The sequence below is a fragment of the Lepidochelys olivacea genome, assembly GCF_965140295.1.
Source record: "Lepidochelys olivacea isolate rLepOli2 genome assembly, chromosome: 2".
In the NCBI taxonomy this organism is placed as follows: Eukaryota; Metazoa; Chordata; order Testudines; family Cheloniidae; genus Lepidochelys; species Lepidochelys olivacea.
The window spans coordinates 255,015,676-255,043,567 of record NC_140412.1 but is presented as its reverse complement, the minus strand read 5'-3'; the positions used below and the strand labels follow the sequence as shown (position 1 = coordinate 255,043,567).

Sequence of the window (27,892 nt, the reverse complement as noted above, 5' to 3'; positions counted from 1 at the left end):
AAAAACACATGCCCTCTTCATTTCCTTCAGTACCACTTTTCTTCAGCCTCTGTGCTCCAGATGAGTGAGCTCTCCTAGCTTTGTAGGCTGCTGTTTAAGTGCTATCAGAAGAGAAGAGTGGTTGGGAAAGTTACCACTACAGCAACTTCTTTATTGTGTGGTGTGTGTAAAGGCAGCAATTCAAATGCCATTAAATCCTTCTAAGATCAACAAGAACAAAAAAAAGTGATATTAAAAATATATACCCCTAATTTCAACATAACTAACATACAACTTGCTAAACTGCCACCAAATGCTATTTATCCTTTCTGGGCGTGTCTCATTAACAGTGTGTCCACCCAATCCTTCCCTAGACCTTTCCCACACAGTCCATTACACTTTTTGACATATATTGCTTTAATCTAGAATGCAAGCTCCTTGGATATGGATTGTGTCCTTTTATTTACACAACTTTTCCATACACAACTACAGTATTAAATAAAAACAACAAGAAGAGGGGGAGTGCCATGTGCAGGAGTGAAGTCTTTCCCTTTTCCAGAAGAAAGGGGAGAAGGAGAATTGGCCATTTTTAATGGAACTAATTGACAGCAATTCCTGACCGTGGTGACATTAGCCCATATCCTTCTACACTGGTAACACATCCTGAATTGAGCCATTTAATGCAAACAAGCAGCAATTTTTACTACTGCCTTAGCAGAACACAGGAAAACACTCACCTCATAAAAATATGTACATTAAACATGGATATTACAAAGCGGTATTTAAAATACCTGAAAATGTTTCAAAATAATTTTTGTTAAAAAACTCAACAGCTGTAATCCCTGGAGGCCCCCAATCTAATTAGAATTAAAATTGGAAATGCACCCTGTACTTGGTACCAAGTATCAAGACAGCATGATGAAGGATACAGTTAGAGATGCAAAAGACTGGAGCCAGAAGTATAGGCAAAAGCAGGATACTTCTCTTCCTCTCCTTTTAAAGCTCTATCTTTTCTTAATAGTTTTGTTTGGTTTAGTTTAGTAGGTACAGCCATGTAATACTGTATTTTCATTTCTCACCTAAAAAGACTTTTCAAAAATCTCTTGCTCTACTCTGTGTCTCTGGCTAAAGTCTGATCCTCCAGTCTTATATCAAATTAACAATAAGGCTACCAATCTGCTTCATTATTTCAGACTTATTTTCATATACTGTCTAGAGCATTTTAAGGAACTAATATTAGTGGGTTAGTTACATTTTTCATTAAATCAAATAACTGGACACTATATATAAAAAGTGTTAAGAAAAATGTGGGGATCCAAATATACAAGCAAAATTGGATTTTATGCTAAAAGCCTTTTCAAAGGCATCCGAAATATAAGAGCTGGAATGCAGCTCTCTGGAGTTTACACCACATTGAACTTAAAAGAATGATCTTGGCGCCCCATGGACATGTAACTGTTTAACCTGAAGAGTGGTCTTGAGAAACTCTTTCTTTGGGTCAGGTGGGTAAGATGAACAAAGGAGTAAAAGGACTCAGCTACACTACACATTGAGTGCCAATGCACATACATTACCACACATATAATGGTCTATTTGGTCATTTACTTGTCAGCTATGAAATAAAATAACTTGATGCATTCAGTCCCTTAAGCCATGAAAAAACAAGACTTCACAGACACTATGGACATATCAGATAATAATCACAGACAATAATCAGAGACAGAATGGAAACTGCGTAACAAAGTCAAAGTAACTAACACAGAACTAGGCAAAAAAATACAAGAAATAAATTTGTCATATGTCTGAACAAATAAATTTTAATGCCTTCAAAACCAGTGAATCAAAGGGGTGTATCAAAGAAGAGAAAATCTAAGCAGAACATTTTGTGAAACATGCACAGACATAGAAAGCCTTGGACAGGAGGTGTGAACTACACTTAAAAGTTTTAACCCAGCAGAAAGTAAGTGCCAAGTGGAAATAGAAAATGATTTACACACACATTTTGAAACACGCCAGTGAAAATATGCTCATACAAGCTTTATTAATGCAATCACAAGTTCAATGAAGCCAAATGGACATCTCAACTGGTAAACAGAGTAATAAGAAACACTGTCAAAAACAGTTAAAAGACAATCAGAAACTGATATCCCAAGTATTGAGAAAGAATAACCATAGAATCATAGAATATCAGGGTTGGAAGGGACCTCAGGAGGTCATCTAGTCCAACCCCCTGCTCAGAGCAGGACCAATCCCCAACTAAATCACCCCAGCCAGGGCTTTGTCAAGCCTGACCTTAAAAATATCTAAAGGAAGGAGATTCCACCACCTCCCTAGGTAACGCATTCCAGTGTTTCACCACCCTCCTAGTCAAAAAGTTTTTCCTAATATCCAACCTAAACCTCCCCCACTGCAACTTGAGACCATTACTCCTTGTTCTGTCATCAGCTACCACTGAGAACAGTCTAGAGCCATCCTCTTTGGAACCCCCTTTCAGGTAGTTGAAAGCAGCTATCAAATCCCCCCTCATTCTTCTCTTCCGCAGACTAAACAATCCCAGTTCCCTCAGCCTCTCCTCATAAGTCATGTGTTCCAGACCCCTAATCATTGTTGTTGCCCTCTGCTGGACACTTTCCAATTTTTCCACATCCTTCTTGTAGTGTGGGGCCCAAAACTGGACACAGTACTCCAGATGAAGCCTCACCAATGTCGAATAGAGGGGAAGGATCACATCCCTCGATCTGCTAGCAATGCCCCTACGTATACATCCCAAAATGCCATTGGCCTTCTTGGCAACAAGGGCACACTGTTGACTCATATCCAGCTTCTCGTCCACTGTAACCCCTAGGTCCTTTTCTGCAGAACTGCTGCCGAGCCATTCGGTCCCTAGTCTGTAGCGGTGCATGGGGTTCTTCCGTCCTAAGTGCAGGACTCTGCACTTGTCCTTGTTGAACTTCATCAGACTTCTTTTGGCCCAATCCTCCAATTTGTCCAGGTCCCTCTGTATCCTATCCCTACCCTCCAGCGTATCTACCTCTCCTCCCAGTTTAGTGTCATCTGCAAACTTGCTGAGGGTGCAATCCACACCATCCTCTAGATCATTTATGAACATATTGAACAAAACCGGCCCCAGGACCGACCCTTGGGACACTCCACTTGATACCGGCTGCCAACTAGACATGGAGCCATTGATCACTACTCATTGAGCCCGACAATCTAGCCAACTTTCTATCCACCTTATAGTCCATTCATTCAGCCCATACTACTCTAACTTGCGGGCAAGAATACTGTGGGAATAATACAAATTCCAAATTAAAAAGACCCTCAAGGTAAGAAAATCTATAAGATGTTCCCAGCAAAGTAGAGAATAAAAAAACCAAACTTGCTAACAAAAAAAAATTCTTTGCATGTCAGAACTAATCTGCACAAGTAACATAAGGAATGAAGAAAACACCTCCCAGCTGGGCAAAGATGTTACTGCAGTAGACCACATCAAACTCATGTAATGCCAGGGGGACTGCCAGGGAAAAAATAAAAGCAAGTTTGATGGCCCGTTAAAGAAACAACCTACAAATTGTTTTATGGAAAATCATCTAAATAAACCTAACCACATACTCACACCTGTATCGCCAGCAGCATCCAACACATTTACAGCATCAGAATATAAAAAACTAAAGACAGGTTTCAGAGTAACAGCCGTGTTAGTCTGTATTTGCAAAAAGAAAAGGAGGAGTACTTGTGGCACCTAAACTAAAGGAAAGCAAAATTTAAAGAACGCACAGTGCAACAGCTGTAAATACAAAAATATATCAAATGAACAGCAACCAAAATATATTACATAATACTATGCATTTATATAGAAGTATTTTGGAGAATTATTATATTGTCATCTATTGTTATATAATAATATATTATTGCAGGTAATGTAAACCTTTTCAGTTTCAGGGCCAAACATATTACTGTCAATACTCCAGAACAGAGTCTCTGCCTTGTTCTTCCCTTTGCATTGCTCAAGTGGCGCACAATGACAGTGGAAACCACCCACAGGTCCCCTGCTGGATTCCCTAGTGTGAGTACAGAGCTGGCATACCCAACTCCTACGTTTCCCTTGCTGCAGTCACTGGTAAAGAGGGATGTGCTGAGGGTGGGCAGAGGAAGTGACTGTAACACACTGTACTCCAGCTATAACCGGCTGACATATGACACCCTGTCAATCATGAACAGTTAGTACAACTTAGAGCAGCCCCCAAAGTACTCTAACCTATGGCTGGTGCAAAGAATCTGGGAACAAAAACTAATTGGTTGTTCTGTCTGCTTGTCCCTTTTCCCCCCCACTTCTCCAGGGCTAAGCTAAGTGGCCAGGTGAGGGCATCTGATGAAGTGGGTTATAGCCCACGAAAGCTTATGCCCAAATAAATTTGTTAGTCTCTAAGGTGCCACAAAGACTCCTCGTTGTTTCAGGTGAGGATGGGAACCCATCTTTGCTAGACAGTCTCCTAGACTCAGGCAGAACCAGTTGAGCTCTCATCCTGTTTTCTCCAAGAATCTCACAACCTGGCAGGGAAGCAGGCAATGGAGCAGCCACAACTACTATCTCCTCTCCTTCCTGCACAGTAGAAGGCAGCCCTGAGGGAGCTGCTCAGTACCTGTAGCAGAGCTGCTCCTGGAGCTGCATGGGAAGTAGTGCTCTCTACTTCCACCCGCCCCCTCTCCCCCACCTCCCCCCCACAGTGGCAGGTGCAAACCAAATGTTTCAGGTTAAAAACCACAGCATGCAGTTCATGGAAACATTTCCAGTTCTTAACCAAACACTAATCTTAACACAGGGCCTCTAAGGCCTCAGTTTAGAGCCTCAAGAAGCCCTGGGCCACTACATTTATTGGGACTGCTTTTCGTATCCTTTCCTCTAAGAAGGCAGACTGCCTAAGTAACCTGACTGCAACAGTACAGGCCTCTGAAAAAGAAAAAAAATTATTATGAATATACGTCAGAAACTTCTAAAATATTTTTTTCTCCACATGAAGTCACACAAATTTAAGGTCCAACATATTGCAGTCTACTAGAGCTGGATCTGGGTCAACTGAAACAGAAATGATTCCTGGTTTTCAGATGGTATAATGCACTATGATATATTTTGATGAACCTAGTGGTTCATCAAAAATAAGTATTTAAATCAATCATGGGGTCTAAAGTTGAATATTTCCCCATCCTTAGCCTCTCACCATTTTAATTTTGTGGTGGAATTTTTATATTTGTTGGATGAAACATTTCTATGGCTAAGTTTAGTTTTGGTTTATTTTTGTCTGTTTTTTGTCCCTAATGGCAGTTGTCTGCATGCTGGTCAGGAGTTTAGTATTAGAAATAGCCTTAGTGCAGATGACTTGGTGGACAGAATGCAGCTGACTTCCTAAAAGGTGCATGATAAATGCAATTTATCATCTGGATATCAAAACCACACAACACACTCCAATTGCTAAGCAACCTGCAAGCACTTGGGAGACACTTCTGCACCTGTTCCCCCCTACAGCGAGATTGTCTCAGGGTATGTCTACACTGCAATTGGACGTCAGTGGCTGGCCCAGGCCAGCTGACTTGGGCTCGGACTGCAGGGCTGTTTTATTGTGGTATAGACATTCAGGCCTGGGCTGCAGCCTGAGCTCTGGGACCCTCCCACCCTGCAGGGTCCTAGAGCATGGACACCTAAATTGCAATTAAACAGCCCCACAGATTGAGTCAGACGGCACAGGCCAGCTGTGGATTTTTAACTGCAACGTAGACATACCCTCCATGCTTGAGTCTGACCACCTCCGTTCCCCTTCCTCACATGGTGAGGCAGTGCACTGTAGCTGCTTAGCAGGACGACTTGAAAGAATACCTTCACAGCATTTTTCAAACTCTGAGCCTTGTTTGTTGGTTGGTTTTTTTGGTAATCTTGTTCATCTACCACGCACGCTCCCATGGCTCTCACAAGAGCCCTTTCTACATCATAACATTTGTCCACCTCCCCTCTCCCTTCCCCACAATGGCTCTATTTCCCCATCCTTGTTCCCCTCACCTGCTGCAGTTCCCCACCAGCTCTATCTGCTCCTCTTCCTTTTTCCCCTTTCCTGATTTTCCCCATCTCTCCCACCAGCACAAATCCAGAGCCAACATCTACATCCTCCTCCTCCCCTTTGGTAACATTTGCCACAATATTCTCCCTCCATTCCCATACCTGCTCCCGGAACCATCTCCAGCCCTTTAACTGTTGTCACCATTCCTAACCTCATGTCCATCCTCCCCCTCCCCTTCTCTTGCTGTCTCTGGAACACCCACTCTATCTCTAAAAAGATCACAGGCATCCATGACCTCTTTATATCTCGCTCCCTCCAGCTCCTAGCTCTTACAGAGACCTGCCCTCTCTTACAGAGGCCTCTCCTTTTCTCACACTCTGTGATCTGGATCCGACCATAGTGAGGGTGTTGGGCTTCACCTCTCCTACTCTGGCACTTCCAACCCCTTCTACCTCATCTTTCCCACTCTTTCTCCTCTTTTGAACAGTACTGCATCTGATTCTTCTCATCTCCCTCTCCATGCTTCTGTCATCTATCATCCACCCAACTCTTCCCCATCAGCCTTCCTTGATGGTTTCCACTCCTCTCCTCACAATCTCCCATACTACTCCTCGATTATTTCAACTTCAATGTTGATAATCCATCCGAACTTTAGCTGCAGGTTTCCTCACCTTCACCTCTTCATTCAACATGCAGCTCTGGTTCAATGCTACCAGTCACCAAAAGGCCCGGTCATTTGACTTGGACTTCACCAAGCACTGTTCTCTCCGATCTCTCTGTTACTGAGTGCTCCCTCTCTATCACCCGATTTTCTTCAGCAGCAGCAGCCGCCTCCTCCCTCATGCCGTCACTTGGCTTTTCTGTGACTTCCAATCCATCAGCACTGCTGACTTCTTTCGTGCTTTTAGCCCTCTCCTCCCTGCCTTCCATTGATATCGTCGTTCATTCTCTCCATGCTTCATTCCCCTCCACCCTTATCTCTTTTGCTTCTCTCCACCATTGCAAGGTCTGCTCTGCCAATCCCCAAAACTGGCTCACCCTAATATCAACTTCCTCTGCTTCTCCTTTTGGACCACGGAGTGTCTGTTGGAAATCCCATGACCAGGCTGACCTTCTCTATAGATACATTCTCTCCTTCTTCAGTTCTGACATTTTCCTAGCCAAACAACTCTAAACTACCACCATACTGACAATTTGAGATCTACCTATGTACTCCTCTCTCCTTTTGTCCAAATTAAAACCTCAACCTGGCTCTCTAACATCTCCTCAGGAATGTCTAGCCATCAGCTTAAGCTAAAACAGAGCTCTTAATCTTCCTCCCGGGCCTCCCCACTACCTCCTTACTTTATCACTGTGGACACCACCATCATCCTGCCCGTCACTTGGGCCCATAACCTGCGGTCATCTTCGACTTGGACCTCACTCTACGCCCAGGCTATGTCTGACTCTTTCTGCATAACATCTCTAAGATACCGTCTTTCTTATCCATCTACCCAGCTAAAATGGTCATCCAGACTCTCATCTCGCTGCTTGACTACTACAACATCCTTTTCTCTAGCTTGACATATATAGTCTTGCCCCATTCATATCCATTCAGAATGCTGCAGGAAAGATCATCTTCCTAGCTGTTGCTTTGACTATGTCACCCTCCACCTTTGCCTCCCTCCACTGGCTCCCCCTTTTCTATTGCAACAAACATAAGCTATTCGTCTTCTCTTTCAAGGCTCTTCCCCACCTATCCCCATCCTATTTATTATTCACTACTGAAATGTCAATTCCTGCAGCAATCAGCCCATGATGCCAGTCTCCATCGTCTAATAGTTACCTTTTCCAACAAGCACCTCACACTTGGAGGAGCTTCCTGGAAACATCTGCAAAGCTCTCTCATCCTCCTTCAAAACCCTCCTTTTCTGTTATCCACACAACTTGATAAACGGCTAGACTACTGTTATGCCAAGACCACTGCCTATCATGGTGACCAATAGTCTTAGTGTTCTTTTGTACTCCCCTGTCTATCTAGATCCATTGGTTGTCTCTTGTCCTATACTTACATTCTAAGCTCTTTGTGGTAAGGACTGTATTTTTGTTCTGTGTTTGTACAGCGCCTAGCACAATGGGCCCTAGTTGCTACTGAAATTGAAATAATAATTATAAAAAACATGAAAGTTTTATATCCATACATATACAAAAATCATATCTTTTTTTATGTGATGTGTGCATGCCTGCGTATGTGGTCATGTACACTATGGTAATATCCAGTTGGTCTCCCAACACACAATTTCTCTTTCCTTTAATTTATAGGAATCTCCATTCAAAATACAGTGCAGAAGTTTTCAAACAATATTTAAAAGTTTTCTTTTGCACATGTCATTAATGGCCCACTCTCCTATGACAAACTTATACATAACACACCATTGAGTATTACAGTAGTCAAGCTCATATTTCCATTCTAAATGGAAATCCCTTCTTTAAAACACAGTTTACTGAAAGCCTTCAAGGCCAATGTTAATTTGAAGACAGATTTACAGCAATTTTGTGTCTTATTTTTTTAAAAAGGAAATGTTAAAGAAGAAAAATTTAACAGTTCTTCAATAGTCTGACTACAAAAAAAAGGCAACTTGGCAATATTATTGGCAAAACATTTCTGTTATCAATATATTTAAATGTTTTAATGTCTCTAGTTAATTTAGGGCCCAGTTCTGCCACTTATACTCAGTTTGAGCAGTCTCACTCAGAGTAGTCCATTGAAATCAATGAAATTATTCATGGAGTAAGGTAAATATTAGGTGATAAAGTTGATTTGCACATTCATGTGTGAGAAAAACTGTTGACCTGAGAGACTTTGTCACTCACACCCACTAGGGAGCACTTACATTAAAATAAATAAATCTTCCATAAACTATCAAGTTAAGAAATAACTTTTCAACAAACAATTCTTTAAAGAAAATAAAGGTAAATAAATTCCAAATATCAGTGTTACTCTTTGAAATAGCAGTAATGATGCCAATTAGTTTGCACTGTTAAGCTGCTTGACGTAATGGCAAACTAGATTTTGTTTATTCACTGTAATAAATAAATAAATGATTAAAATAATTTACTGGAAATTAATCAATAATACAAAAAGATGACTGCATGTGGCAAAGACCATGTGGGTCTTTTTGGCATTTTGAAATACAGACTGAAATGTCTATTTTCAGTCAGGTAGGCAGCACCTTCTTTCTGTTACCAAGCCAAGAAAGTGTCATTACAAGGACTCTGCCTTCTTTCAAGGCACCTGCTGTTGTTTTCATATAGTTTCTTCTTTAAATGAGAAGAACAACCAACCAAACACATTTTTCCCCCAATACATAAAATGGCAGTACTTCTTTGCACTCACATTACTTTTGTTATTACTACACACTTTTTTGGGGCTGTTTTTTGTTTTGTTTTTTAAGAGTATTTGGGTATATCAACACCATATTAACTGTACTTTGATGATATAAAATTGTAAGGCTAGGATGAATATTAGTGTTAATGAAAAAGGCATTTGCTAATTTGAACAAATCTATTTTTTTTCTGCGAACCCCTTGTCAGCTTCCAATAACCACGGGATTGATTCTGCCACGCAAAATCAAGCTGAGTAGTACTCGATACTCCACAAGTTTTCCCACTGAAATCAACTGTAGATTACAATCTGATTACTTGTACAGTAAACCATTACTGTGAATGTAGAAGGCAGAACACAGCTCTAGGAGTTGATATTTTTCAGTGAGTGACATTTTGTAGTCTTATTTGAATTTATTTTTAATTTTACATGCTTGGGGGAAAAGTTCTTTTTTTCTACTCACTTCTGTGCTCCCTGAGACAACAGCTTTGTCCACGTTCACCGATAGCTGCTCTTCAGTCTGGCATACTCCCAACGACCACTCTGCACAGCGGTGATGAGCCCAGCAGTGACCTAATGCATTATCATTGAGAAAGAATTGCACGATTTTACAACTTTGCCAAGCAGCAGTTGAGTTTCAAAATAAGCATTAAAGGAAAAACCTTAAAAAAAAAACAACAAAAAACAAAAAACCCCAGACCTGATCTTGCAATCCTTACTAGAGAATACAGAGCTTAATTTTAGTGGTAAGTGCTTGCAGAATTAGGACAATAGTCTTTTACTGAAACAGGAAAAGTGAGAGAAGGAAGGAATCAACAATTTATCTACATACTGCAGTTTTTATTATATAGAAAAAAACCCAGATGTTTTCACACATTTATATACCTTTCAGCTTCTAGTTTTTGTACCCCAAAATATACAAATACACCTGTGACAGGTCTGTGTGTACATATACGCTCAAAGTTAACTTCAGTTTGCCCCTCACTTATTTAACTTTTTGTCTGTATATCTGTCCTTAGCTTGTGAACTCCTTCAGTTCCTGTTGTCTGTTGGGAAAGCACCAAGCACATTGTGACTGCTACCGTAAACAAATAATAATTTTTAAAAGATCACAAGGTGCCATGCACAGGGCTGGTACATAAACTGTTTTGTAAAAACACTGTGATGACAATAGTGAGCTGTCATTATACAGAGACACTCACCAATAAGAGCCTGCTGTACTAATATTGGGAAACTTAGACTATAAGAATAGACCTTCCAGGACTCAAAGTACCTATTAAAATGGCTTTCAGTTCAGCTGCTGGCAAAAGAATGAAAACCATAAGGATATGGTATAATGACGAACTGCGAATATTTCTCGCCTCAGCTGAAGGTACTCTATGCTGACATACCATATAAGACTCATGGTACGTACCTCTTGAAATTTGCTATTAAGCATATAAACTGTATATTGCAACTCTGCATTTAGTAACACAAATAAGGGACTTAAAGTAAAAAGAATTGTAAGCATCTTCCAATACTGATGACATGGAATAATTAAAATTTATCCAACATCAGGAGATCAGACCCCATTTTAAAATTCATTTAAAAGAGATTTCTTTACAATCGAATTTTGAAACCAATTTTCAGAGAATTTTGAAAAAGTGACACCACTACTAAGTTCAGTACAGAGATAATATTTACAGAACAAGTTCTGAGTTCTTACATTTTCTTCTTTTGTGGGACATAAGTAGACCCAACCAAATTCATAGTCCATTTTGGTCAATTTCACAGTCATAGGATTTTTAAAATTGTAAATGTCATGATTTGAGCTATTTAAATCTGAAATTTCATGGTGCTGTACTTGTAGGGATCCTGACCCAAAAAGGAATTGGGGATGGGGGGTTACAAGGTTATTATAGGGTGGGTTGTGGTACTGCAACCCTTACTTTGGTACGGCTGCTGACGGCGGCGTGGCCTTCAGAGCTGGGCAGCTGGAGACTGGTGGCTGCTGGCCAGGCATCCAGCTCTGAAGGCAGCGCCGCCGCCAGCAGCAGCACAGAAGTAAGGATGGCATAGTGTGGTATTGCCACCCTTCCTTCTGCGCTGCTGCTTGCAGAGCTGGTTCTTCATTCAGCAGCCGCCACTCTCCGGCCGCCCAGCTCTGAAGGCAGTGCAGAAGTAAGGGTGGCAATACTGTGACCCCCACCTAAAATAACCTTGTGATCCCCCTGCAACCCTCCCTTTAGGGTCAAGACCCCCAACTTGAGAAACACTGGTCCCCCCCCTATGAAATCTGTATAGTATAAAGTAAAAGCACACAAAAGACCAGATTTCACAAGGGGAGACCAGATTTCACTGTCCGTGATGCCTTTTCCATGGCTGTGAATTTGGTAGAGCCCTATACATAAGCATATGATGTAGATTGATGGTAGGGCAACATTTGAACTAAAATGCTCTGAGAAAATAGCCCAAAGCTTCTTGATTTTTCTGTCAGACACCTAAATGAAACCTTAAAGTTAAAAATGTATATTACAATCTTAGGACTAATTGTTATTTGTTCAGGTAGCCCCAGTGAAGCCACATGAGAAGGAGGCTTTGTAGGACTGGGCCTTTAGGAGTTATAATAAAATGACAGTTTAAACTATGAAGTATTATCTCTGTTTCTTTCTCCTTTGCTCCTCACTTCCCCCAAAGAGGCAATCACTATACCAAACTAAAGAATTATTTAAACAAAAGTTTAGTTTGAATTCCAGTTAAACCATTATAAATATGTACCACATACTACTAATAGCTGAACGTATAACCTACCTGTTGGCTCAAATAAGGCTTGGACATCAATGTCATCTGGTAAGCCAACTAAACTGAGTTCATCCCAGAATTTGACAACCTGATCGTCAGAAGCAGTTTGAGTGCTTACACTTGTACATGATGCTACACTCTGTCGAGGTCTCTCTCTGTAGAGGAGAGAAAAAATATGGGTAGGTAACTCTGCAATTAAAACAGTCTATGTTTATTACTCAATTAGCTATGTGTTTTCCAAATGATCTAAAAAAAACCAGAATGCCTCAAATGAATTTTCCCTGTGTGATAAAATATACATCAAAGAAAGGGGGGAGGGGAGAACTAGCCCAGTTTCTTGAATTTTGACACTGTATTTATATCAGTAGGAGAAAATAAAGAACAATGCTTTCAGTTAAAAGTCATATGCACCAGAAAAAATGACGCTGTTAAACGGCCCTTTGTCCAGCCTGACCATCTCATTGTTCAGGCCATACATACTCAAATTTTTCAAGCTGCATTTTTTGTTTGACTTGTTTCATCTCCAGAAGAAGATTGTTAGGTAAGTACAAGCAGATACAGATCCAGGCAAAGAAGGGATATTTCTCTGGGGAAATGGGAAAACCTGGAACAAAGAGAGGGAGGTGGTATAAACAGAGGGTGTCAGCTGCAGCTTTCTTATGGTTTCCTCTCTGCAACCTCGACAGCTGGTCTGTGGGTATAGCTTTGACAATATTCTCAAAGGAGACTCTGCCGTATCAGACAGAGGTAAGCTGCTAGGATAGCACACAGCTAGTGTGTACGGGGGAAGGGTGAAAAAGGCCAAGAATGGAGAAGGTTCAATGGCAGCAGATGTCTTTGCAGGGCTGGCTCTAGGTTTTTTGCTGCCCCAAGCTCCGAGCACGCAACTGCCCAAGCCAAAAGGATGGCCAGAATACCGCCCCTGGAATCGTGCGGCCCCAAGCTTGTGCTTGCTTTGCCGGTGCCCAGAGCTGGTCCTGTGTCTTTATCCCACACAACCAAAATTCACAAAATAGCAAAGTGTAAGAGAAAGAGGCTAGAAAAGGAGAATTTAATGATACAAAAAGCACTAGATTATGATAAAATGGAAGAATCTATCAAACCTATTAAAAAAACCACAAACAACAGAGTATACTATTTGAGCACAGGGAATCCTCCCTTCTGGCTTTTTAACCCAACCTACCAAAAAATTATCCACTAAACATCAGACTCACTAACCCATTAACCAGAGAAACCTGACTCCCTCAACCCCACCTAAAAAAAAGTTTCTGCCTTGGATTTCTAAAGCACTGCATTTAGCCTTACTGAGATGTCTAGTCTCCTCAGACATCAGAGTGGTTGCCATGGAGGGGGGGTGCTAAAATTTGGGTAGTCTCAATCTTTAATTGGCTCCTTCTTCATTAGGGCCCTACCAAATTCCCAGTCCATTTTGATCAATTTCACAGCCAGAGGGTTTTAAAATTGGTCAATTTCACAGTTTCAGATGTTTACATCTGAAATTTCAGGGTATTGTAACAGTGTGGGGCCTGACCCAAAAGTGGGTTGTGGACGGGTCACAAAGCTGATGTAGGGGGGTTGCAGGATTTCCACCCTCACTTCTGCATGGCCTTCAGAGCTGCGGAGCTTTCCAGAGGTGGCTCTGATCTCACCTGTGCTGCTGGGAACCTTCAGAGCTGGCAGCAGCCACAGAACTTCCTGCAGCTGGGGGAGATTCCCAGGGGTAGGTGGGTCTGATCTCCCCCCCAGAGTGGCTGTGCAAGGGAAGAGGAAGTCTTGTCCCACCCCAGTCCTGAGAGGACGAGAAGCTCCCAGCTGGGGCTCTCCCAGCAGCATGGGGGAGATCAGACCCACCTCTATCTCCAGGAATCTACTCAAGCTGCAGGAAGCTCCGCGGCTGCTACCTTCAGTCTGCTCTCCCAGCAAGAGCAGCCACACAGGAGAAGTCCCATCCCTCCCCAGCCTGGCGGACTAACAGCTGGATCCCAGTGAATGGTAGGAGCTCCCAGCTGTGGCGCCCCAAGGCCTGCCCCGCCCCTCCAAAAGCTAGATTTCACTGGGGAAGACTGATTTCACAATCTGTGACCTGCTTTTCATGGCTGTGAATTTGGCAGTCCCCTATTTATTAATAAATCAAGCATATGCCTCCCTGGCTATTCATAGATGTCCACAGTAGCAGCAGCATGAAACTGCCATAGTTCTTGACAGTTTCATGATGCTCGTACCCTTCTGAAAAAGAACAGTGAACCTGACCAAATTTATGTTAATTTTACCTTACTGATTGGTAAATCTATGAGCTACAGCAGGCAACAGAGCTGTGTATTGACTCAGGAATAGAAAATTCTCTTGTTTTACATTTGGCTTATTTTGAAGGTTACCTTCAGAAACATAAGGGCAAGGAGATGGGGAAATGTAAGTGAAAGCTTAAGTTGTGCAAAAATTTGATGGCTAAGACCCCCTCCACATCTGTCAAGAAAAGCTTCTCTCTCATTATTGGTGAGTGGATGAAGTTTTCAATCCTTGGCACTAAGTTATATCCTAATGACTTATGTCATAACAAAAAAAAAAAAGTGTCCAACATCAGGAATCAAAACCTTCAATACTAGCACCTACTACTATGAACAAAATAGTCCCCTTACGAACTGATATATTAAATTAACCCATTCTACCCAAAAAGGGCAAGTACCCCTAGATGCAGTCAAACCAGGTATTATTCACATAGGCTTCTGTTACTGAATTACTATCAGTTTTGAAATAATCTAAAAAAGAATTACACATTCATATCAGATTTTATAAAAAGGAAATCTGAGTACCTGTTTTTTTAAATTTGTGTTTATAGTTCCTGAATATCAAATGGATAAAATCACTGCCAGCTTTATATGGAGATTCAGCATTCATACTTAATAAAGTGCTATTAAACTAAAAAAATTTAAATTGAATAAACTTAATCTGAACGTGAATTTAAATTTAAATGTCTACAGTACTTTTAATGTTACATATGCCTTGATAATTCAGGATTCCTTAAAATGTACCACCTTAAATCCTTTTAAAAGGCTGCCTCTTTGTTATTGTTTCATTTCCTACTTCACTTCTTCACTGTATTGGCAGCAGTCCAAAGCTAGCAACCAATCAGAAAACTCCAACACAACAATGCTTTAGTAGTTAAACTTGGATGTTAGCCAGCATGGCACTTGGGGATGATTACATCATCACCCTCAAGGGACAGAGCTGCTTAGTTGTTCCAAGCTAAATTAATTTTGCACTTTCCCATAGGCTACAAAAACCTCTACTAATCAGCCAGCACAACTGAATCCACATATGAGCAAGACAGCTCTGAAACAAAAACACATTTTACCATGGTAACGCCAAAAACCCAGAATTACAAAATCCAAATATATATTAAGAAAAAATCTATTCCATTATGCAAATACTGAAAAAAAAATCTGCATTTGTAGTTATAGATGTATTTTAAACTTCATTTCCATAAATATATTCAATAACCTTTCAACATGGACTATACAGGGATGTGTACGTGAATGTAATTTCTCAGAAATAGCTATTAAATAAGTGCTGTATTGCAAAAGGCAGCTGGGATACTACTATACTTCAATGGATTAAAAACAGAACATTGACACACACAAAAACAACAAAAAGAGTTCTAAGCACAGTAGAATACACTGTATTCACATAGCACGTTGCTTTTTACAGTCGCAAGGATTATTTTTGGAGGGGGCCAGGGAAGAAAGATTACAAGGTCTCACACACACGCTTCTTGCCTCCCCAAAGTACACAAACACAACAGTTTAGAAATCAACTGGCTAATCTGTTACTCCTCTTCTGTTTTTTTGCATACTCTCTCTAAAATCTATTTAAAACGTACTAATACATTTGTACTTTTAAAGTAAGTCTGTTTCTTTTACTTTTGTACTCTCCAAAAAAAGAGCACATTCTCGCTTCTAGGGGAAAAAACCTTAACAAGAAGCAGCAGAAGAAAGATTGCTATTTTTCTGACATGGTTTGCAATTTTTCAAACACAGATTAATAATACTAAGCATCAAGGGGTTTTAAAATAATTTCAAATTATTCATTTATCACTGCACAATGTTTGCATATATGCTTCCTGGCCTCTCTACAATAATCAACATTACAACAAAATCATGACTGAAGTTTTTATGATGAAACAGACTTACTTCTTCTGTCCTCTTTGTTTGCGCGGCACTGAGTTTTGCCTTGGAGTTCTCTCATAAGCTCCATCGCTGCTGTCGTTGGTTTCACTCTTACTTAAAGGCTGGTTCTTCCAGGGGATGATAAACGCTAGTGTTGGACTGAATTGTTTTAAATCTCCTTGTCCTAATGAGCTTCGTTCACCACAGTAACAAAAGGCGCAGAGTTGTTCGCTGCAAAGCGGAGGAAACTTTTAAAAACCAGGATACTCTTGGGGGATCTCTTATTAATTGTCATGTTTTGTGTCAGTTTGACTTTCCTCAAACAGAATACAAAGTACGATAAATAAAATATAAACAATAATTTAAAGTGTATCTTTAAATAAATGTGTAATGTAACTACTAAATATATTATTTAAAGTTATGTAACAGTAGTTTTGTTTTTCTTCCACGGAAGTCTGCTAAAAAAGTGGAAAACACCCAAGTTACTAAAGATTTTTTATTTTTCCTATGCTTAAAAGCCCTTAGTCTAGCAAAGAAAAAACCCCACACATACTCTACTGTAATCCAAAAGATGTGTACAAACCTAAATGGTGGTGACTGAAAAAAGGCGTGGCAGGGGAGAATGGGAAAGAGATGAACTATCCTATTACAATCCCATATCCACCAAAAAGCTAATATAGTGGAAAACACACGCACGTATACCTATAACACACAGTATGTATAACATATAACCATGCATATACAATACAAATGCATGCATTATCTATTGTATGCAAAACATCTCACACACACACACAAAAATTAATAGGAAGATCAGCATAATGGAACACACACAGCAATGACTACATAAAAACCGGTTATAGCGACATATCATATACAAATACATATATCCATTTAACACAAACATTGTAAAAATACAGCAGCCTAAACTTATACTTGAGGAAACTTACACATATTTAGTACTGTGACCTGTTAAGTAAGTTATCCCTGTACCATTTGCAATCTTATATTCATAGATTCATAGATATTTAGGCCAGAAGGGACCATTATGATCATCTAGTCTGACCTCCTGCACAATGCAGGCCACAGAATTTCACCCACCACTCCTAAAAAAGACCTCACACCTATATCTGTGCTATTGAAGTCCTGAAATTGTAGTTTGAAGACCTCAAGGAGCAGAGAATCCTCCAGCAAGTGACCCGTGCCCCATGCTACAGAGGAAGGCGAAAAACCTCCAGGGCCTTCCAATCTGCCCTGGAGGAAAATTCCTTCCCGACCCCAAATATGGCGATCAGCTAAACCCTGAGCATATGGGCAAGATTCATCAGCCAGATACTACAGAAAATTCTTTCCCGGGTAACTTGGATCTTACCCCATCTAAAAACCCATCACAGGCCATTGGGCCTATTTACCATGAATATTTAATTACCAAAACCATGTTATCCCATCATACCATCTCCTCCATAAACTTATCGAGTTTAATCTTAAAGCAAGATAGATCTTTTGCCCCCACTACTTCCCTCGGAAGGCTATTCCAAAACTTCACTCCTCTGATGGTTAGAAACCTTCGTCTAATTTCTAATCTAAATTTCCTAGTGGCCAGTTTATATCCATTTGTTCTTGTGTCCACATTGGTACTGAGTTTAAATAATTCCTCTCCCTCTCTGGTATTTATCCCTCTGATATATTTATAGAGAGCAATCATATCTCCCCTCAACCTTCTTTTAGTTAGGCTAAACAAGCCATGCTCCCCGAGTCTCCTTTCATAAGACAAGTTTTCCATTCCTCGGATCATCCTAGTAGCCCTTCTCTGTACCTGTTCCAGTTTGAATTCATCCTTCTTAAACATGGGAGACCAGAACTGCACACAGTATTCCAGGTGAGGTCTCACCAGTGCCTTATATAACGGTACTAAAACCTCCTTATCCCTACTGGAAATATCTCTCCTGATGCATCCCAAGACGACATTAGCTTTTTTCACAGCCATATCACATTGGCAGCTCATAGTCATCCTATGATCAACCAATACTCCAAGGTCCTTTTCCTCCTCCGTTACTTCTAGTTGATGCGTCCCTAGCTTATAACTAAAATTCTTGTTATTAATCCCTAAATGCATGACCTTACACTTCTCACTATTAAATTTCATCCTATTCCTATTACTCCAGTTTACAAGGTCATCCAGATCCTCCTGTAGGGTATCCCTGTCCTTCTCTAAATTAGCAATACCTCCCAGCTTTGTATCATCTGCAAACTTTATTAGCACACTCCCACTTTTTGTGCCCAGGTCAGTAATAAAAAGATTAAATAAGATTGGTCCCAAAACTGATCCTTGAGGAACTCCACTGGTAACCTCCCTCCAACTTGACAGTTCACCTTTCAGTAGGACCCGTTGTAGTCTCCCCTTTAACCAATTCCCTATCCACCTTTCAATTTTCCTATTGATGCCCATCTTATCCAATTTAACTAATAATTCCCCATGTGGCACAGTATCAAACGCCTTACTAAAATCTAAGTAAATTAGATCCACTGCGTTTCCTTTATCTAAAAAATCTGTTACTCTCTCAAAGAAGGAGATCAGGTTGGTTTGGCACGATCTACCTTTTGTAAAACCATGTTGTATTTTGTCCCATTTACCATTGACTTCAATGTCCTTAACTACCTTCTCCTTCAAAATTTTTTCCAAGACCTTGCATACTACAGATGTCAAACTAACAGGCCTATAATTACTTGGATCACTTTTTTTCCCTTTCTTAAAAATAGGAACTATGTTAGCAATTCTCCAATCATACGGTACAACCCCTGAGTTTACAGATTCATTAAAAATTCTTGCTAATGGGCTTGCAATTTCTTGTGCCAATTCTTTTAATATTCTTGGATGAAGATTATCTGGGCCCCCCGATTTAGTCCCATTAAGCTGTTTGAGTTTCGCTTCTACCTCAGATATGGTGATGTCTACCTCCATATCCTCATTCCCATTTATCATGCTACCATTATCCCTAAGATCCTCTTTAGTCTTATTAAAGACTGAGGCAAAGTATTTGTTTAGATATTGGGCCATGCCTAGATTATCCTTGACCTCCACTCCATCCTCAGTTTTTAGCAGTCCCACTTCTTCTTTCTTTGTTTTCTTCCTATTTATATGACTATAGAACCTTTTACTATTGGTTTTAATTCCCTTTGCAAGGTCCAACTCTACTTGACTTTTAGCCTGTCTCACTTTATCCCTACATATTCTGACCTCAATAAGGTAGCTTTCCTTACTGATCCCTCCCTTCTTCCACTCCCTATATGCTTTCTGCTTTTTCTTAATTACCTCTCTAAGATGCTTGCTCATCCAGCTTGGTCTACAACTCCTGCCTATGAACACTCAAAGCATAATGACAGTTCTGGTAGAACTCCTTGTGTCACATCATATGGAGGTTACTGCACAATATTTCTAAAACAACCACATTCACAAACCTAAAATGTGAACTTTTTAAATTTGCATACAAACCGTTTAAAAAGAAAAATCATTTAACATGTTTTTACGCCTAAGTGAACAACTTTGTTTTATGTGTATTTATGTGATCCCCAAAATGTGCCTAAGGGAATCTGGCACTTGGGTGGAAGCCTGGTTTGGAAAGAGCTCCATTTAAATAGAATTTAAGCACATCTCTGAGGTGGCATATTTGGACTTTGGGAGCAGTAAGTTAAAAATAAAAAAAGTCTCCTGGAGTTCCAATTACAGTACAGTGTTCACTAGGATTTGGAAAGAGTAACAGATCATCTGCACTGCTAGTCAAGGGGCTGGTCTACACTACAAATTTAGGATGGCTTAACTACATTGCTCAGAGTTGCAAAAAATGTAATTAAATCAACTCAAGCCCAGGTTATAGACACTGCTGGGTTGATGGAAGAATTCTGTCAACCTCGCTACCGCCTCCTGGATAGGTGGATTTACTACACCAATGTACAAACCCCTTCCATTGCTTTGGTAAGCAGCTACGCTACAGTGCAGCATTTCAAGTGTAGGCATACCCAAAGTCAGGTACAAGCAGCAGCAACAGCAGAATGAAGAAAGAACTAAAAAGGGAAAAGTTGCAGCCTGGAACAGAGGACTATGACAATCCAATACGGCCATTTAACCTTGACTTAATGTACTCCGAGACTGGACAAAATCTTGCCCTCACAATACAACACCACTGGGGAAGGGAAGATGGGGAAGAGGACTGGGTGCAGAGAAGGTCCCGGAGACATTCTGCTAGCACACAGCTGGCTGTCTCACTTGGAAAGGCTGAACAGGAAGACATGGTTTTCTGGAGCACTTCTCAAGAGTGGCCCAAGAAGGAGCAACATGCTGCTAATTAGATCATGTATGTGGGGTTGGCCATGCCAAACTGGCAGATCACACCCTTTTGGGGCCAGGTTGCTTCAACAGGAGCCTTAGCTGGGTCCCTCTCATAGCATTCAAGAGAGTGCTAGAGAAGACCCCACCCTGCTGCTTTGGGAAAGAACCTTAGTGCAGATTCACGTCCCATGTTGACCCCTCTCCAGCCCCCAATGACCCTGCTTGATACAGGATAAGTGCTGGCCTATACTTACAACGTACAACTCACAGGAGAGACTTTGCTCATATCAGAGTACTGAGCAAGGGATTAATTTCAGAAATGTTTACAAAAATATGCCTGAAGACAAAAATGTTTTGAAGAAAGAAAAATCTAAGTTCCATGAAGAGGGCATAAAGATAAGAGAGATCTCTCTTCCAGGCTGTAAATGTAATTTCAAATGTTATATGGCACAGCAACAAATTAGTAGCTATTCATATTTCAGAGAATATGGCCCAACCAGAGTATTAGGTAAAAACATGTTAGTTGCCCTCATACACATAGCTTGCAGATCAGGGGGCAAAATTACTTAGGGTAGTCAAACCTAAAGAGGACTGTGAGAGACTTCAAAGGAACTTAATGGTAGGTGAAAGTGCAGCACACTGGCTGATGAAACTCAGTGTTTACAAATGCAAAGTTTTCCACATTGGAAGGAATAATTTGAACTACTCATACACATGTGGCTGGTCTGTAAATTAATTGGAACAACTTACAAAAGTTGTCGGGATCATTATGAATAGTTAAACAAAAAACCTGCTCAATGTAAAACAGTCAAAATAGCAAACAAAACATTACGATGCATAAAGAATGAAATAGAAGATATTTCAAATATGATGCTATTATATAACCCAGTACTGGAGCGCTACTGGACTTTGTAGGTTTGGAGACAGCTGCAGGGTCTTTGCTGCAGGTTGCAGCTTTCCCAAGCAGCAATAGGTTGAAATTAACAAAATTAGTCAGTTTCACAGCTGCTATTCAGAATGGTTTGGGCACCTGTGAAAATGCAAAGAATCATGTCAGTTTCATGCTACTGCTTGGGAAAAGCTATGAACCACAGCAGCCGATGTAAACAGTGGTGTGTTCAGAGAGGAAAAAAAAAAAGCAAAAAAGCAGCAGCCTTGGTTTAAGGGCCCAGTAGCAGACACACTCTCTCCCATTCAGGAGCCAAGAATCTGGAGAGGAATCGAACAATGGAGATCCTACATTCTCTCAGCAGCCAGAAGACTCTAGGACTGAGGTAGAAGGAGAAAAAGAAAGCTTCTCATTTCTAAGAGAAATATGGGGCAATTGGGCTTCAAATTTAATAGCCAGACATTTATATGAAAAGAAACCCCTAACCACACCAGAACCCACAAACAGAATCCTAGTAGAAATCTCCAAAGCCTCCACTTCTCAGCAGTTTGGGAGGGGTGTGGGTGCGTGTCACACGCACACACACATTCTTCATGGAAGTCTGCCTTCTCATTGTCTGTGCTAACCTAACAACAGACTCAGGGCTTGTCTACACAGGGAGTTATTATTCCAGAATAGCTATTCCTGATAAGATTGCCTCATTCTGAATTATCTTAATCTACAATGATTAAACTAATATAGAATATGAGCATCCACACATTGAGTTAATCAGGAATAGCTATCCTGGAATATAATTGCCTTTGTAGATACTCCCTTAGCCTTTTAGCTAATAATTGTTTTGTAAATATTTTAAACCCTGTTTGTATGGACAAAGGCTAATTTCTTTTACTAACACATGAGAGAGACAGACAATTTAAAAATCTAAGTCCTTTCCCATATATCAATATTCAGTTTATCTTAAGGGGAGTGGAGAAGAGATCTCAATTCAGACTCAGCAACTCACAAAATCAAGTCCTGTGATCAGATTTCAGATGTTTACAGAACAGAGTAATATTTTAAAATGGAGATAATGAGCAAGTTAACATGCCACCTACTGATCTCTTCATAAATTGATTGAAATAGAAAAGCAAGCAGACCACTATTATACCTATGTCTTTATGCTGTTCCAGACATTGTTAAAATGGATAGAAATTCATCATTTAATTCTTCATCTGTATGGGCCAAATTCTGTTCTCTTCTATACTGCTTAAAATCCAGAGCATGGCCCACTGCCATTCAGGATGGAATAATACTGCTGCTTTAGGCCTAGTCTATACCTAAAACTTAGGGAGGGTCTACATTAAACATTAGAGCATGATGAAAAGTCTTCAGTGAAGATGCTACCTAAGCCAACAGGAGGGCTTCTCCCAGGAGTAGGTACTCCGCTTCTCTGAGAGGCGGTAGCTATGTTGACGGGAGAAAGCCTCCCGTCAACATAGTGCTGTGTACACAGGGGGTTAAATCATTAACACTACGTCGCTCCCAGGGGTGTGGATTTTTCACACCTGTGAGCGATGTAAATTCATAGTGCAGACATGGCTTTAAATTGACCTAGCTTTGTCACTCTGGGCTGTGAAAAAGTTACACCCTTAAGAGTCATAGTTAAGATGACTTACAAAGCCCTGCTGTATACACCGCTAGAGGAATTCTTCCATCAACCTAAATACTGCCCTCAAAGGGGTGTAAGAAAAACCCCTTCTACTGCTGTAGGAAGTGTCTATAGATTTGCCATTGTAGAGCTTGTAGTGTAGACCCTTTGAGAAGACAGAAGCTATCAAGAGTGTTTCATATAATTCTCCCACACAGAGCAAAAATTGGCATCAAAGTGGACAACGAGAATACAATACATTGCATAATGGTAGTTAGCTTGGGAAGGATATTTTGATTGAGAGCAGTGAGTATGTCTACACTGTGTTTTAAAACACACAGCAGCGAGTCTCAGAGCTCAGGTCTACAGACTTGGGCTCACGCTACTGCACTAACAACAGCTGTGTAGACATTTGGGCTTGGGCTGGAGCTCAGGTTCTGAAACCCACGCAGGCTCCCCAGGCTTCAGAGCCTGAGCTCCAGCCCAGGTTGGAACATCTACACCATTGTTTTTAGCGCCACAGCACAAGCCTGAGCCTGTACACCCGGACTCTGTGACTCACTGCCATGGGTTTTAAAATGCAGCATAGACATACCTAAGAAGGCTAATGTCTGCTCCTAGTCAACGGCTATGTTGAGAAACCATAAATGGTGACCCAAACTTCCAGCTGCTAAACCTGTACCCTCTACCACAAAACCCAGTGAGTTCAAAAACATGCTCAGTAGAGCAGCTTGACCTTTTTATGTTCCTGCCCCACAGAGCAATCTGAATCAATATCCATCCCAACAGCAGAACCTACCCAAATCTCTGACAACAAACCAAGATGCCAGTCACATTTATTGAGTCCTCCCACTCATCCATGTTCCAACCAGAAATAGAATACCACCAAAAAGCACTAGAATGAACCAATGGAAAAGGTTTAAGTCATAGAGGAAAGGAGAAAAACAATCATGGTTTCCTCCACTCAAGTAGTGACATACATTCATTAGAAGCCCTCCTGAAACACAGACTTTACTGTTCAGACGATTTCATTTCACCACATGCAGTATTGTGTAAGTGGTTGCACACTCTTCAGTTAAAAGAGAAGCACAAGCTCTTCTCGCTTGCTCGCTGTCAACTAGAAAATTAAGGTACAATTCACTACCCAAACACTTTAACAAAAAGTTAAGGTTGACCAATAGTACCTTTTACTGTTCCCCAGTCAAGTGCACCTCTGCTTAAACCTCTGAAAAGCTGGACATACCACATTATCGCGCATACCAGCCCCACCGTAAAGAGCCACTGGCAAGATACCGTTTCAGCCAGGGCTGCCCTGTGGCTACAACAGGGAATGACAATGTAAACGAGCCTTCTCATGTAGTATGTTGTGCCCCACATAACTGTATTCATTCCTTTGTCTGCATGCACTCCAACTGCCCTATACTGTGTTAGGAACAGCCATACTGACCGGTACAGGGATTACTTGCGAGATGTGGTAATGTTCTGCATTCAGATATGAAGAGAGATATATCTGCATCCAAATGGATCACTAAGTCCAGGTGCACACAACATTCTGCAATAGCATGTGGCACCGAAGTTAACCTTACCTCAGTGTTAATGAAGTTTTTAGGCAGTTAGTTTCTTTTGGCTTTTTGAAGAAGGGGGTAATGAGGGTCTTCATTGCCATTCTGCTACCAGCTGTACTCCTCCTGGCCACCTTTATGCTCCCCCTGCCCAGTAGTAGAGGAGCAACAGGGAGGGAGGAAGGGAGGTGGTAACCAGTGGCCTGTGAGGAACACATCTCTTAGCGGAAGGCAGACAGGGGATATGGAGGGGAGTCCCAGGCTCTGTACTCCACTTTGGGGTCTAGAGTTAGCAAGGAGGGTTCTGCTCAACCCTCTAAAACACAGGAAGATTGCAGAGACGTGAAGTGTCCCATTCATCTCAATGGGATGTGCTCAGATAAATCAAACATCTTATAAAAAGAAAAGGAGTACTTGTGGCACCTTAGAGACTAACCAATTTATTTGAGCATGAGCTTTCGTGAGCTATAGCTCACTTCATCGTGAGCTGTAGCTCACGAAAGCTCATGCTCAAATAAATTGGTTAGTCTCTAAGGTGCCACAAGTACTCCTTTTCTTTTTGTGAATACAGACTAACACGGCTGTTACTCTGAAACCAAACAACTTATGGAGATGAAAAGCCTGACACAACACCTCTGAGACGTATAAACTGACCCATTCAACTCAATGGATGTCCTCCTTTCCCAAAGTCTCCTCCAGCCCCCATTGTGCAAGCAATTTTCAAGACAATTTTGCTATCAATGAGAATTTTAGAACAATTTGCTTATTAAAAGCAGTTTATTTCTGGGAAGAGGAGGAGTTAAGAGTATACCCGAGGAACCCACTGATCAAATGACACCAGCTTGTGCCATTATCTCAAATCCTGGCCCTAATGTATCATAGAAATATTATGGTGGGATGTAGCACCACGACAGTTAAGGCTGCATCAGGATTTCCATTTTAACAAGGGGTGGAAAAGGTCTGCAAACTGTCTTTTGGGTTGTATTATCATTTTAAAATGCTCACTGGAGTTTGCGCAGTGCTTTATTTTTCTATAGCAGTTTGTTGGGTGGGGCAGATATTATTTGATGTTTACAATGGCTGTTTTAAAAAGGCTCATGTGACACTTTTTTGGTGTCTGACTTGCCTTCAGATCCCTTTTTCACACAGACACCATAGCACTTTGAACGATGAACTAGATAAGTGTGAACCTTTGGTTTGTGTAGATTGGGTGAATTACTGTAGAAATTTGAAATAGAATCAGAGGACTGGAGGGGACCTCCTTGAGAGGTCTTCTAGTCTAGTCCCCTGCACTCAAGGCAGGACTAAGTAGTACCTAAACCATCCCAGAGAGGTGTTTGTCTAACCTGCTCTTAAAAATCTCCAATGATTCCACAACTACCCTAGGCACTTTATTCCAGTGCTTAACTACCCTGACAGGGAGTTTTTCCTATTGTCCAAACTAAACCACCCTTGCTACAATTTAAGACCACTGCTTCTTGTCCTGTGCTCAGAGGTTAAGGAGAAAAATGTTTTTCCCTCCTCCTAATAACAACCTTTTATGTCCTTGAAAACTACTATCATGTACCTTCTCAGTCTTCTCTTCTCCACACTAAACAAACCCAGTTATTTTAATTTTCCCTCATAGGTCATGTTTTCTAGACCTTTAATCATTTTTGTTGCTCTTCTCTGGACTTTCTCCAATTTGTTCACATCTTTCCTGAAATGTGGCACTGGATACAATACCCCAGTTGAGGCCTAATCAGCATGAAGTAGAGTGGAAGAATTACTTCTTGTGTACAGCTTACTCCTGCTAATACATCCCAGAATTATGGTTGCTTTTTTTGCCACACTGATACTGTGTTGACTCATATTTAGCTTGTTATCCACTACAACCCCCAGATTCCTTTCTGCAGTACTCCTTGCTAGGCAGTCATTTCCCATTTTGTATGTGTGCAACTGATTGTTTCTTCCTAAGTGGAGTACTTTGCACTTGTCCCTATTGAATTTCATCCTATTTACTTCAGATCATTTCTCCAGTTTGTCCAGATCTTTTAATCCTATCCTCCAAAGCACTTGCAACCTCTCCCAGCTTGGTATCGTCCGCAAATTTTATAAGTGTACTCTCTGTGCCACTATCTAAATCATTGATGAAGATATTGAACAGAACTGGATGCAGAACCAATGCCTGTGAGACCCCACTCAATATGCCCTTCCAATTTGACTGAACTACTGGTAACTACTCTCTGGGAACAATTTACCAACCAGTTACGCACCCACCTTACCGTAGCTCCATCTAGGCTCTATCTCCTAGTTTGTTTATCAGAAGGTCATGTGAGAGAGTCTCAAAAGCCTTACTAAGTCAAGATATATCACATCTACCCCTCCCCCACATCCACAAGGCTTGCTGCCCTGTCAAAGAAAGCTATTAGGTAGGTTTGACATGATTTGTTCTTGATAAATCTATGCCGACTGTTACTTACCATCTTATCTTTTAGGTGTCTGCAAACTGATTGCTTAATTAATTGCTCAATTATCTTTCCAGGTACTGAAGTTAAACTGACTAGTCTGTAATTGCCCAGGTTGTCCTTATTCCCCTTTTTATAGATCAGCACTATATTTGCCCTTTTCCAGTGCTCTGGAATCCCACCCATCTTTCGTGACTTTTTGAAGACAATCACTAATGGCTCAGTTATCTCCGCAGTCAGCTCCTTGAGTATTCCATGATGTATTTTATCAGGCCCTAGTCTATATATTTTCTGCATTTGTTTTTCCTGATAGAACTCTAAGTTTGATTAAATACTATGAAATGGAATATTTTGGAAAAATAGGATTTCACAGCATCATCAGTATTAGACCTGGTCTACATTACACGGCTTGGTCGAGGCAAGGCAGCTTACATCAAGTTAGCTGTGGATGTGTCTTCATTTAAGTTGGTCTCCCAACGACGTACGTGACTCACTACTCCAACTTAACGCCACTGTAGCACATCCGGTGAACACACTAAGCCAATGGAGAGAGCTCTCCCATCATCTTAATAATTCCACCTCTACGAGAGGTGATAACTATGTCGGTGTGAGAAGCTCTCCTACTGACATAGAGCAGTCTACACAGGAGGTTATGGTCAGTATTACTAAGTCACTTAGGAGTGTGGATTTTTCACAACCCTGA

The 27,892-nt window shown here is 40.9% G+C and overlaps 1 protein-coding gene across 1 annotated transcript in view; it reads right to left on the bottom strand.

Annotated features, from left to right (window-relative positions):
* KMT2C (lysine methyltransferase 2C) overlaps window positions 1–27,892 on the bottom strand; it is a gene marked incomplete at its 5' end in the record, with an annotated part of 338,124 nt that overhangs the window by 194,931 nt on the left and 115,301 nt on the right. Inside the window, 3 exons of the mRNA XM_084618362.1 lie at window positions 9,857–9,966; window positions 12,184–12,329; window positions 16,362–16,568. Coding sequence (XP_084474488.1) covers window positions 9,857–9,966; window positions 12,184–12,329; window positions 16,362–16,568 — 463 coding nt within the window. The remainder of the gene's footprint in view (window positions 1–9,856; window positions 9,967–12,183; window positions 12,330–16,361; window positions 16,569–27,892) is intronic.